Source organism: Balaenoptera musculus, chromosome 1 (genome assembly GCF_009873245.2).
Source record: "Balaenoptera musculus isolate JJ_BM4_2016_0621 chromosome 1, mBalMus1.pri.v3, whole genome shotgun sequence".
In the NCBI taxonomy this organism is placed as follows: Eukaryota; Metazoa; Chordata; class Mammalia; order Artiodactyla; family Balaenopteridae; genus Balaenoptera; species Balaenoptera musculus.
The window spans coordinates 46,251,154-46,263,996 of NC_045785.1; the positions used below are offsets into that span (position 1 = coordinate 46,251,154).

Sequence of the window (12,843 nt, forward strand, 5' to 3'; positions counted from 1 at the left end):
GGAGAGATACAGGGGGGCGGGGGGAGCAGAGGAAGGATACAGGAGGGCAGGGGGAGTGGAGGAGGGATACAGGAGGGCAGAGAATGCATAGGAAAGATATAGGAGGATAGGGGTAGCAGAGGAGAGGTACAGCAGGGCAGTGGGAGCAGAGGAGGGACATAGGAAAGCAGGGGGAGTGGAGGAGAGGTACAGCAGGGCAGGGAACGGAGGAGAGACTACCGGAAGGGTGGAGTGAGGGAGCGGTACGAGAACCCCTTACCGCCTGTCCTTGATGAAGGAATAGTAGTGGCCTGCATGTGCCTGCCCACTATGTACAATAACACCGACAAGTTCGTAGTTTTCTGTGAGGGCAACTTTTTTTCGTGGAGATCCTCCACCTCCCTGATCCATATTTCGCCCATTTTCACCAACTTCCGAAGATGAATCTTGGCGAGCCATTCCTGAAACTGTGTAAGGCTCCATGTTTAGCATCCAGGGAAACTATTTAAAAAGCAAAAAGAGCACATTAATGTTGGTTAGTAACATATAGGGTCACACCCAATTAAGTCTGTACAAAGAAGAGGGATGTGTTTTCCTAATTTAAGCTAGGACCACCCTCCAATTCAAGTACACAATTTCAGAAGGGCTCACAAGTCTAGGAAGGTTTAAGCAGTCTCTTGCTTGAGCATTAAGGAAAGGATTTCACTTCATCGCTGTCACTAGGATGCCTTCTAGAAATGAGGGTTACTGTCTAGAGATCTGCCGGTACCACTAGCAGCAGCTGCTTAAGACGAGGGGCTGTGTACTCCTCAGAATGCTGAGACCACAGCCTTTCACATTTTAGATGAAATTTGAAAATATAAAAAGGACACAATAAAGGGAGTACAGTAATAATGGTTATTAAAAAACCCAAGAAAAAAAAATAAGTTACCCTTATCTGTTCATCATATTTAATGGAGCGTCCACTCTCCCAGTCAAATCCAAATCTCATCAGGTGGATGACCAAGACACTAGGTAACGACTTAATACAGGTCCTTTTCACTGTTGTTCTCTAAAGAGAAGCAAAACCCAATTATCTCCATGGAGACAATAAAATAACAAAGTAATTAATATGAAGGTCACAGATTTCTACAGGGCTTTCCCATCTCTGTGAACACAAGTCATGACACAATCTAATGGCAGTAACAGTAGGAGCTTAATACTGATCTTACATAAAACATAAAGACAGCGTCCATGAATAACAAATTAATCTTGTTTTTTGAGAAGGGCAAATGTAATACCTTTTCTTTACACTTCTCACAGTAATATGCATTACTTCCCTCTAGAACTTCTCCTCTAACAAACTGGTCCAAAGAAATTTCCAAACTCTGACAGGAAGTAACTCCTAGATTGAGAGCCATGAAAGCTTCCTCGCGCTCATATCTGCTTAGGAAATAACAGAAAAACCATATCAGCAATGGAATTTAAAAATCTTGAAACTACCACAATACTTGAGATTGAACACAGAACTACTGATACATTCCTAATCACTATAATTAACAAACACCTTCTCATCCTTCTAAAAGTATACTAAACAAAAATGCCAATTTTTGACCACTCAGAATTGCTTAAAATTATGAATTTCAACAAAGAAATTTTAGAAATGGAAATTAATTCCCTGGAAATTTCCCCAAAGAAATTTAATTCAATAAACATTTATAGATCCATTAGGAGATATATCTGCAAACCTCTCAATGAATAAAAAATTTACAACATTCTAGAAAAATCATTTAAAAATGATGGTGATTATTTTTTGATGTCAGTGTTATCTTCACTAACCTGTGAGGACAGTCTTTACAGATCTTCTGATCAGAATAGATGCCCTGAAAAGTATTCTTAAAAATTTGGTCTCTCCCCATTTTCTGTTGAAATAAAAAGTTAAAATTTTAGTTGATGCCTCTAGAACTTTTAGGTTGTTTATACAGAATTTTACTTAGACCTGAGCTAAAGCATAGATTTTAATTTAACCAACAAAATAAAACGAGTCAGCTTGGTAGTTTAAGCTGGGAACTAATGAAAGAATTATAACCCGTGAGACCCGCTGCCAGAGTAATGCAAACGATCAGAGAAGGAAGAGGATCGCCATCAGCCACGCTGATGACAGGACGGCATTCTCCATGATGATCCTGAATCCTTCTCCCCGTGCCACAATTACCAAGCTCGGAGTAACTCTCCACGATCTTTTCTTTTTTCTTGTGGATAGAATGCTACAAATTTATAAGTTATTTTTATTTAATTTATTTTTTTGGCTGCGCTGTGCAGGTTTCAGGATCTTGGTTCCCCAACCAGGGATCGAACCCATGCCCCCTGCAGTGGAAGTGCAGAGTCCTAACCACTGGACTGCCAGGGAAGTCCCTATAGGTTATTATTATTTTTTTTTCCCCAGTTGCGCCGGGTCTTAGTTGTGGCAGGTGGGCTCCTTAGTTGTGGCTCACTGGCTCCTTAGTTGCAGATCGCCGGCTCCTTAGTTGTGGCATGCGAACTCTTAGTTGCAGCATGCATGTGGGACCTAGTTCCCCAACCAGGGATTGAACCCGTGTCCCCTGCAGCGGAAGTGTGGAGTCCTAACCACTGGACCACGAGGGAAGTCCCTATGAGTTATTTTTTTAAAAAGAAATGGATAACTTGTACCTACTGAGAGGAGAGGCAAATGCTGGCAGTGATGGGAGGCTGTCTGTATCTTAGAAGGCAATACCACTTAGGAAGTTTGTGACACATTTTCCTGGGTAGATGTAGAAAGCTTTGGGTCGCATAACCACAAACAACTTTTGAATCTGGTCCTTTTGTACCCTTTGACAAAGCAAAACAGCTCTGCACGGGGCCATCAGTTCACCGGTGACAGCAGCATTCCTCTGAGGCCAGGTTACTTCAATGCAGACACAGAGCATATAGCTACAAATGGTTATCATTATGGGGTATAGGTTAAGAGTTATATACTTTATCAAGTGTCAGATGAATTAAGAAGAAAATAAATCTATAATCTGTAGTGTTCTGTGTATGTTTTGATATTCAAACCCAGAAGAAATGAATTACTGTTGTGGTATTAAAGATGATCACTTTCTGATTTGTCAGTTTCATAGTAATCCCAAATCCTAAACCACTGCTCTCATGTTACAGAGTTTGAGGGAGTTAGAGGGAAAATGAAACTTTTTCTACCTTGAGATATTCATCCATCTGATCGATGAGACTGGTGAAGAATTCATATGCATCCTGTTGTTCTCTCACATAAAGTTCTTTGTTCCACATCTTGAAAATCTATGTAACAAGAATTAGATGTGTTGTTACAGGAAAAGTAGCAATTTCTGAATATGGTAGAAAAGGAAAATGAAAGAGTCCTTAAATGCTTCTAAAAACCAAGTTTACTATTAGGGTATAAAAGTTTTTACTGACGTGAGATTAGCTTGCATTCAGCCATCTATGTTTTTCCTCGGTCCCTTTATAAAAAGTCTATGAAACCATAGAGGGTGAGATCTAAGGCCAGGGAACAGAGTTTCTCTCTTAGAAACTAACCAACCTATAGGGGAAAATATAAGGTAAAACATAGTAAAGCAATGTTTTAGAAGAATGTTCTTTATTTAGAGGCATTAGTGAAATTGGCATAAATTCAGAGGAATAATTTGAACAAATATTTCAAACAGCTAAATAAGAATAATGGGATATAGTCAAAACATTTAAGATTAGCAAACCCCTAGAAATTATAAATGACTATTCTCAACATTCTAATCACTTGACTCAAGCTCCAATGCCAATAAGAATGGTATAGACATTTCTTTTATAGGTTCTTGGCAATGGGATTAGTCTAGAGTCAATAAACAAGACACTAGAGAAAGAATGCAGCCACGCTCCAAATACGTAACACCCTTCAATCCAAAGAGTTACTGGGTAAAATACCTTCCAAAAGTTCTCAGGAACATAGTACTGCAGCTTGCTTTCCATCAGATGCCCAAAGAGAGACTGCACTTGGTAGAATACACTATCGTCTGGATTGTCCGTGTCGTCATCCACTGAAAGTAATGACTAAAAAGAAATGAACTGTATTAAATCAGAAATATTCAACCGCTTTCAGAACATCTTGACTTCTGTATGTGTGAGTACCCACTGCTCCTTCAGAATGGTATGTAGGTTTGTATATGGCTATAACTCTGCATATGTTTAGCTTCAACGCTTCCTAGCTGGTGTAATCATGAATAAATCATCTCTTTGAGCTTCTGTTCGATTATGAAAAACTGGAACTAGTAATGCCAGGATCTCTATAAGAAGTGTGACATGATGACACATAGAATATTCTCAAAACTATTTCATAGCTTTGCTATATCACAAGCTACTAATAGATTATTATAGAATGCTAATGATAGAGTCTACATATTTCTAAAATACCAAAAATGTTAGTAGCTTTATGGAATACAATTTGAGAATAATTGAGGAGTTCAAAAATCACATTAAGTCAAATCCATCTGTCAAACAGGCAGCATATTACCTCAGCAGATATACAAAAATATGTGACTATGAACAATGTCGTCTATACAGATTTCAGAAGCTACTACAGAATCTCTAATTATGTCCAGTTTAGTAAATCCCAAAATGCAATATATGAATATGGAACAGTTCTCAGGCAATGTACACATACATCATTTATGATACTAAACAGGAAAGAGGAAGAAAATCACCTCCGGGAGACCAGGTTGCATATACAGCTGCTGGAAGACTGCATTCATGTAACATGTAGCGCCACCATTCCTCAGTCCCACAAACCCTGAGCTGGACCTGCTATCCACTGGGGGAAGGTACTAGGAAAGAGAGGAGCAGAAATAGAGAGAGAGAATTAGTATCTCTGCCACTAGCACATTTCCTTACAGCTTTATGAGATGTCTGAGAGGAAAAGAGAGATACAGATTTATCCATTCGGTGTGTTACGAGTTATGGTAGCAAACCTATGTTCATGAAGTACCTCTGCAGATGCAATACAATTCTAAAACTACTATCTCAATGTTTCCTTTTAGTTCCTAAAGTACCTCACATATATACGAAGCATGTATCTATACATCCACTATGTAGTCTTGCATTTAGTCACTTGATTATCATTTGACAAACATTTAAGAGCACAATGTGCCAGGCATTGTGCCAGGGATATGAGAGAGAGCAGAAATGTATTTAGTGCTTATCTCAAGGAGCTTACATTATAGTAGGGTATACATTAATTAAGTAAAAATACTGATATATATTTACAAACTGAGGTAGTAACCTGAATAGTAGGAAGGGTTCTGTGAAGCGTTTACTGCAAGAATCCTAACCTGTCTGGATAGTCAAAGAAGGCTCACATTCCTTCCCTTCCTTTTTTGAGAAGGTAACATTCCTCTATTGAACTTCCTCTAATAAGCATGCCATTAAAATAAGTATGTAAACACCCTAGCATTTCACTTAAGGATGATCTGTAACAATGTAGATTCTAGCACAGTATTTTTCTAGGTAGAAATCATCTAGAAAAGGCATCTTGGATACAAGTTCAACACGGCACTTCAATGGATATTGTAATGACACACTCTGAAATGCTATTACAGCAGAATCTTGGTTCTAATCCTATGACCAGAATCATGTTATCTGCATATATCAAGTACGTGTAACCATGTAATAACTAACCAATTGACAAAACCCTGGAGGTCTTCTGGACTGAAAGGAATTGCTAAATATCACATACTTTTCATTAACATTCAACATGCACTTAGAGCAGGGTGATTTCTAAGATCTAATTAACAGTGTAATTTATTTGTAGTCCAAAGCACAGACTAAAAAAAAAAGTTATAAAATAAGAAAAACTGGTTCATAACAGTGCTAAAAATGTAAGTATTTATATGACAAATATTTTCACTATGCTGATATAATCCCTGACTTATTAAAATAAGATTGTCATTTTAATCTGATTATTAAATAAATGCATGTAAAACTTAAAGCATAGCATAAAGTAAGCATTATAAACTAAACAGTTCATACCAAAATAGTTCCCAATTTACGTACTCACATTCCACTTTGCAAGTGCTCTTTCCTCTACTTAGAACACCTGTTCTCACTTCTTTTCCTGCCTAACTTGTATGTTCCATAGTACTCGGCTCAGGCATCCAAAGGGATGAGACTGCCTCTTTATGATGTTAGTGGAGAATGCTTTAAAAGTGTCCTCCCACTCCTTGTCTGGTATTCCAGGGCATCTGCAGCTCGCTTCCCTCTTGCAGATCCCGACATATACAAAGCTGTCCATGGCTTTTCATGTCTGGAATGACCTTCCCACCTTGCTTCAATTGGCTCACCACTCTTAAGGGCTCTATTTTAAATTCCATCATTTCTAAGAAGCTTTCTAAAACACCACCATCTGGTGTTGAAGTGCCTCTCTGTTAGTAGAGCATTCAGGACATACCTCAATCTTAGTGCTGGATTCTATCTTCATTTCTGAACTCCAAAAGCCAACAACACCTCAGCGCATAGTAAACTCAATAAATCTTAGTTGAATTTAAGTGAACATAGACTATACTGTGACAGAACCAATGTTTTCTGGAATTTGTAACTCCAGTGCCTGGCACTGTGCCATGCATAGTTCCTCAAAAAATAGATTGAAATGCTACTTTTTACTGAGAGTAATTATCAACTGACTTGAAAATCTCTCTTCTTTTTTAATCAAAAGGGTACCATTTAGTAATATATTACTGTGTATTAGTATAATACACTATAGATTATGGTTGATTTGAGTACGTGAATTTGATAAGCAAAAGAATAACACTGACTTTCTTTGTGACTAGGATAATGCAAACATAGTTTTAAAATACTATGTTTAAGAGAGCACTCTAAAAAAATTAAGTGCATTGAGGTCTAGAAAACTTACATCAAACTCCTTGGTAAGAGCAGGATCCGGTTGATGATGCATAGAAAGTAGTTCTTTTGTAATAATTTGAAGATTTGAAGGTGAGCTATCAGCCAGCATTACAAGGACTTCGTAGGCTGCCAATCGGCTATTCACTGTACTACATCTAAAAACAAACGACACAAGTCAATTTCAACAGTGAATAATTAAGTCACTTATTAAACTAAATCAACATTTGAAATGAAAATATAAGAGCTGTAATTCCTAAAACAGGGTTAAGTCAGGTCTGATGGCACAACCTAGTAATCTAGTGGGAGGTGCTCACTTAACAAAGGAAGAGACCATGAATACAGGAGGGATGATTATGGTTTAGAGCTAAGTATCTTCTTGGCCTGATGATAAAGTAGCAAATCTTTTAATTATGACTCCAGATTATTATCTAAGGGATGGATCAGCAAGAATAGAGAATAGAGAGTCTGAAAACTTTAACAAAAACACAACATGGAAATAACTATCTTTCAATTAAAGTAGGTAGAAAGAAAGGTTTTTGTAGATACTGCCCTGAAATTCAAATATCTACATGGCAGAAAGCTATACAAATCAGAATAGATGCCCATAAACATTTGCTATGCACCTGCAGATAAAAAATTCTTCAAGGACACTAATCAACTTTCTATTTTCCTGAAAATGTGGAGGCAGAAATAGTTTGCCAAGTCAATTTACTTAAAGTGACAATGAGAGATAACTAGCAAGCATTCTGCAGGAAACCAAAGGCTTCTTCACTGCTCACCTTTAGTAGAAATCATTTAGGGGATGGACAGTGATTTCTCACAGTCACCTAAGCCAACCTTGCATTTGTTAGGAGATCACAGGTTAGGAAGGATACACAGAAAAGAGGACATCCAACCTTTGAGAGAAACACTTATGGAGTGGAGTGTGGGAGATGTGTTCAAGAGGGGGTTGAAGGGCATGGAGATCAGAACTGCATCAGGCACTGAGGACAAGAGCCATGGAGCTGACGCTGTCCTTTGCTTCTTACCTGCATTTCTGGGTTGCAAAGGACAGGTAAAGAATGAATAGAAGGTACCATATATACAGGTTAAACATGAAGAAGTTCTTTTGTTGGTGTGATATAAGAATAGCATTACTTGTGAAAAGAGTTTCTGTGTATTTTAAATCTCTTTCTGGCTTCCGTGTTTAGGTGGGAAAAGGCTGGGAGTCACTGTGATAAATGAACACCATTCAGTACACTGGATGAAACAAAATGTTTCCTTTTCTATTCAAGGCACTGTATATGATTAAAAAAAACACAACTCCTCGTTGATGGATGTATTACTTTTAATAATTACAAATGGAAGAATTCATGAAAAAAATTTCAGTAAAACTGCTGAAAATTTATTTTCTCTGTTCAATGAAAACTGAAATACTCATGTATTTCTACTGCTTTAATAAAAGACTCCCGCAGAGCTAGCACCAAATTTTCCAGAACAAGACTAGGGCAGAGGTAAGGATGGGAGTGACAGTGTGAGGGACACCCCAAGAGTTTTAATGAAGGTTTATTACCTAAAACAGATTTTGCTAATAAGGAATCTCTAGATAGAGAAATATTCATACATGGTAAGAAACCTCTTAAGATTCCATAAAATACTGCTTATTATGCCTTGCCCATTTCAATAACCACTGAAATTGTATGGGAATTTTTTTCACTGGTTAAATACCAAATCCTCAGTTTCTTCAGGATTACTCAATTAACTCTGGTTTTCGTGAGAAAAGAATGAGGTTAAGTTAGATTCAGAGTAAATAAGATGGCAGCTTGTAGCAGCCTCTTCCTATTTCCAAGAGTACAAACATCACCCACAAAGGGTCAACATTGCAAAAGATCTTTCAAATTTCTACCCATAAAAACTAATATAAAATTTGACTCTAAAATTACCACCGTAATAAATCACTAGCAGTTTTAATTATAAGGACACAGTCAACACTCAGCAAATCACAAGGTTCATGCACTAAAGCGCCTATGCTTTTCTCCTAGCAGAAAGAAACCCTCAAGACTCAGAGCCTATTTATCTTTACTTTGGAAGCAATTCTTACAACCTCAGTTTCTCTTGGAATTTGTTACTGACAAAGTTAACCACATTATTACTTATTCTTCCATCTTGATGATAATAATAGTACCAGCTCAGCAATTACTATGTGCCAGGCAGGCTTTATCCTAGCCCCCTTACATGCATTTCTTTATACAGCAGATAATGTCTTACAAGCTACACACACTCACAAGATGGAAGACAAACTCCAAGTTAAGAAAATCTTTTTTGGACTAAAGTTTCGAATTAGAATTTTTACCAAAACTGAACACAACGTGCATTTTCCATACTTTGGATGAAAGTCCTGTTGACTGATGGCGGCACTGCCAGCTGGAGAATGACTATTTAAAATAATTCTAGAAGCTCGGAAAAGGAAGTCATCTAACAATGGTTTAATGAGTGATGAACCTGGAATAGAGCATAATATTCATGTTGAGGATGAACACATATTTTAATTCAAAGATCTTGTCTTGCACTTTCATATCAGAGCAGCAAAGGCACCTGAGGCCACCCAATGGCAAGGCATTCAATTTAACTTGATGCTCATTTTTTGAGCACTTATAATACATGGCAAAGATCTGTGGGGCAGAGGAGTGGGGATGGGTGGGAGAGTCGGGACAGGATGCAAAGATAGACAAGTGAAGGAACCTTCCTTTATGAGCTTACAACAGAGTGAAAGGAGTTAAGCTTTCACTTTAGAAACACAAATGCCAAGAACATCACAAGGCAGACGGTTTGAGTGAATAATTAACTTTTACTTTGGGCATAGGGGAATCCACATAAAAGTTTTAAAAACTTTAAAAATCTTTAGGTAAAAATGATGTGCCCATCTCACCCTGGTTTAGAATCACTCTTTTCTATGTATCCCCAATAGCCAAGAAGATTTTTATAGAACTCAGTTTGTGTGATAAAAGTGATAATTAACATTTTGATTTGTCTTCTGAATATAACTTATAATACCGAATATGGTTTTACAAATTATATGTGTATCCCACCATCCAGGGGTGGTGGTTGGGGGCTGCCTCTCCAGACAAGAATTATCCTTAAAAGAGGTAAGGCATACAATGGACTGTCTTTTATAAAGTATGTAACAGTAAAAAGAGAAGAGAAAAACCTACTTTGATTTATAATTTTTATTTGTTACTAAGTTATGTGATCCAACTATTTTGAATGCTATAAAATTCTCTATATGGTTTAATGACACAGATAAAATGCACCTTAAATTTGTTAGCCACTAAAATTCCAGACAATACCCTACTGTCTGAGGGTCAATTTTCTATGGAACATTTAGTACCTATCTTATTTTTCCAATTTCACACAACACTATGGCAATAACTGAGAACTGAGGTACTCTGTCCCATGGTAAGATGAAGTAATAATTACCAAGCATTTCCTTTTCTGCCCCACAGAGTGAAAGCAGGGTCTTGATGAGCCGTAAGTGTCCTGCCAGTAAGATGTTATCTGCTTCACTGGTCTCACATTCAGCTGTGCGATTAGGTTCAAAGTTATCCAGCCAAGTAATCTCATCTTCGAGCATGGTAGCTGGGCTGATTCTTAACTGCTCCATCTCTGAAGCTAAGATGGAAAAACAAAACAAAACGACCTCTCATCCTGAAGAAAGAAGGATTTCTTTTCATGGAGTCAAAATCCTGAATTAAAGTAAGCAGAGACAAGTCTCAATCTTCTACTTCACAGATTTAAAAAAACTGTCATTAATGAACAGCAGCTGCCTACAGGACTACGAAGGCTCGCACACGTCCGTTCCTTCCCTTCCTCCCTCCCTCTGTCACAAATCCAACGGTACTGAGCGCCTCCTCTGTGCAGGTCGCGGTGCTGACGCTGGGGGTACAAGATGAAAGGGACACTCCTTGTTCCGAAGAAGCTCCTGTTTGGTGGTGTTAGCAGATGTCCCAGGGAAGAAACCCTTCTAGAGAAGGAAGGGGTCGAGGGGTGAGAGGAGAGCCGTCACTCCCACCGTGTTACCTATGCCGAGGGAGGGGGGAGCCCTGTGAGGGAGAGAGGGGTCCACGGCGCAGCAGCAGAATCCATGTCTCCAGATGATGAGCCAACCTCCAGAGAACCACTCTTCGGTATTAAGTATTTCACTTTCCCCTCCAAACAAGGATTGAAAACAAGATTCCACGTTGGAGGCGGGGATTAGGGAGGAGAGCAGGAGTCATCACGCTCCCTTCCCACTGCACTGCAGCCACAGGCAGGCAAGGTCCCACCCAGTGAGGTGGAAAGGGATACTCCAGGCGACACTGTGTACCCTTGTTTCCTCATTTATAAAATGGGGCTAACACCTACGCTGCAGGGTGCTGTGTATACAGTGTCTAGTATAGGCACTGGCATACAGAAAATGCTCCCAAAACGGCAAATGTCGCTTGTTTCAAGACATAGTCCCTCCCTGCCCTCAACATCCCATTAAGGGATCTTGGATCCCTTACTTGTGGCTCAATGGCACAGCAAAGGCCTACACTGATACCTTGTTCATGCATTCTGAGGATGTTATGTGTCTCATACAACTCATGAGTCCAGCTCTCAAGCAGCAAAGCAGAACACCCTCTCAAAGTCCAAGCCCGAGAGCAAACCTTTGCTGGCTGCTGTGCAGCTTAACACTGAAAGCCTAGCTGAAAAATGCAGGACTAGGCTAGGCTGTTAGATGGACACGTAGTCCATCCACTTCTCTAGATAGTACAGGTGTTATCCCTGAATCAAGACACACAGACTATATCATCTCAGGCTCCAGCAAAACCAATTTCACTGCCCTGCTCAGAGCACCGTGTCCTCAGCTTTTGAGAGACACTTATGAAACCCAGGAAGGCATCTGCCTTAGAGACACTGCTGAGGTTTCTTAGCCCCTCTGTCTTTATGTGCCCATTACATGAAGACCTTTGTGTGAAGTTTCTTCTAGGTTTGAGTGCTGGGGAAAAGATCTGTTTCTTTTGAGAAACCATTCTGTTTCTTCCTCTAGGGTATTGAGAACAAACAAACAAATGAGGTTTCCTTTTTACCTTGGTCCTCCAGGCACCTCAAAACCTAATTCTGACAGTGTGGGGCTTTTCAGCCTGCACATACACAAGGTATTTTTTTTTTTCCCCCTCCTGGTCTTGACATTCTTTTCCAATTAACATTTTTGTTGATCCTGACTTTCATTTTATTTATTTCCTATAGGCAGAAGCAAATCTTTCCTATAAGCTTTGTGTAAAGAACAAGGAATAAACTGACAAACTCTTGATTGGAACAACTGAAATTTGCACAGAGGACTCCAACAAACCTTTGCATTATATAAGAGTAGGTACAGATGATTAAAATCTAAACACTCTAATAAAAGAGTTTGTAACAATGATATTGCAAACACCTAACACTAAACAATTACCTGACTTCTATCATTGACTTCTATTACTATCAACATATCTCAACAGAGATTCCCTCTTTCCTTCAAACCTTCAAAACTGTCAGAATTGACTATAATGGAAAGACTCTTCTTAATAGTTCTGTATCAGTGTAATTAAAATATGAGCCTTTGACAATTTTTAAAATCAACAAATCTTTTAACACATTAATGGCTGGGTATATAATAGCAGAAGAGATAACTGGTACATGGGTTTACATGCTATTTCCAAGAAAATAAAATTCAACTTCAAACAATAATTTTAATGTTATTTATATCTGAGATACATTAAGTCAGATTTAGAAATGTCTGTCTTTCTTTTCTAGTCCTTCCCAACCCCTCCCCCAACATAAATCAAAGTTAGACATCTACTTACTTGTCAGATCATCTAATAATTGGCACCTCAGATCAAAATACTCCATGCACTGGGATAACAGTCTAAAAAACAGATTACGGTTATTAAAAAAAAGGCTGATTTGAAAATTAAAAAAAATTTTCCT

At 38.5% G+C, this 12,843-nt stretch overlaps 1 protein-coding gene across 1 annotated transcript in view; it reads right to left on the reverse strand.

The window, feature by feature from the left end:
* USP24 (ubiquitin specific peptidase 24) overlaps window positions 1-12,843 on the reverse strand; it is a 155,365-nt gene that overhangs the window by 36,966 nt on the left and 105,556 nt on the right. The window contains 11 exon segments of the mRNA XM_036833258.1: window positions 260-480; window positions 911-1,030; window positions 1,260-1,401; window positions 1,798-1,880; window positions 3,175-3,273; window positions 3,910-4,035; window positions 4,686-4,805; window positions 6,887-7,031; window positions 9,240-9,357; window positions 10,333-10,524; window positions 12,720-12,781. Coding sequence (XP_036689153.1) covers window positions 260-480; window positions 911-1,030; window positions 1,260-1,401; window positions 1,798-1,880; window positions 3,175-3,273; window positions 3,910-4,035; window positions 4,686-4,805; window positions 6,887-7,031; window positions 9,240-9,357; window positions 10,333-10,524; window positions 12,720-12,781 — 1,428 coding nt within the window.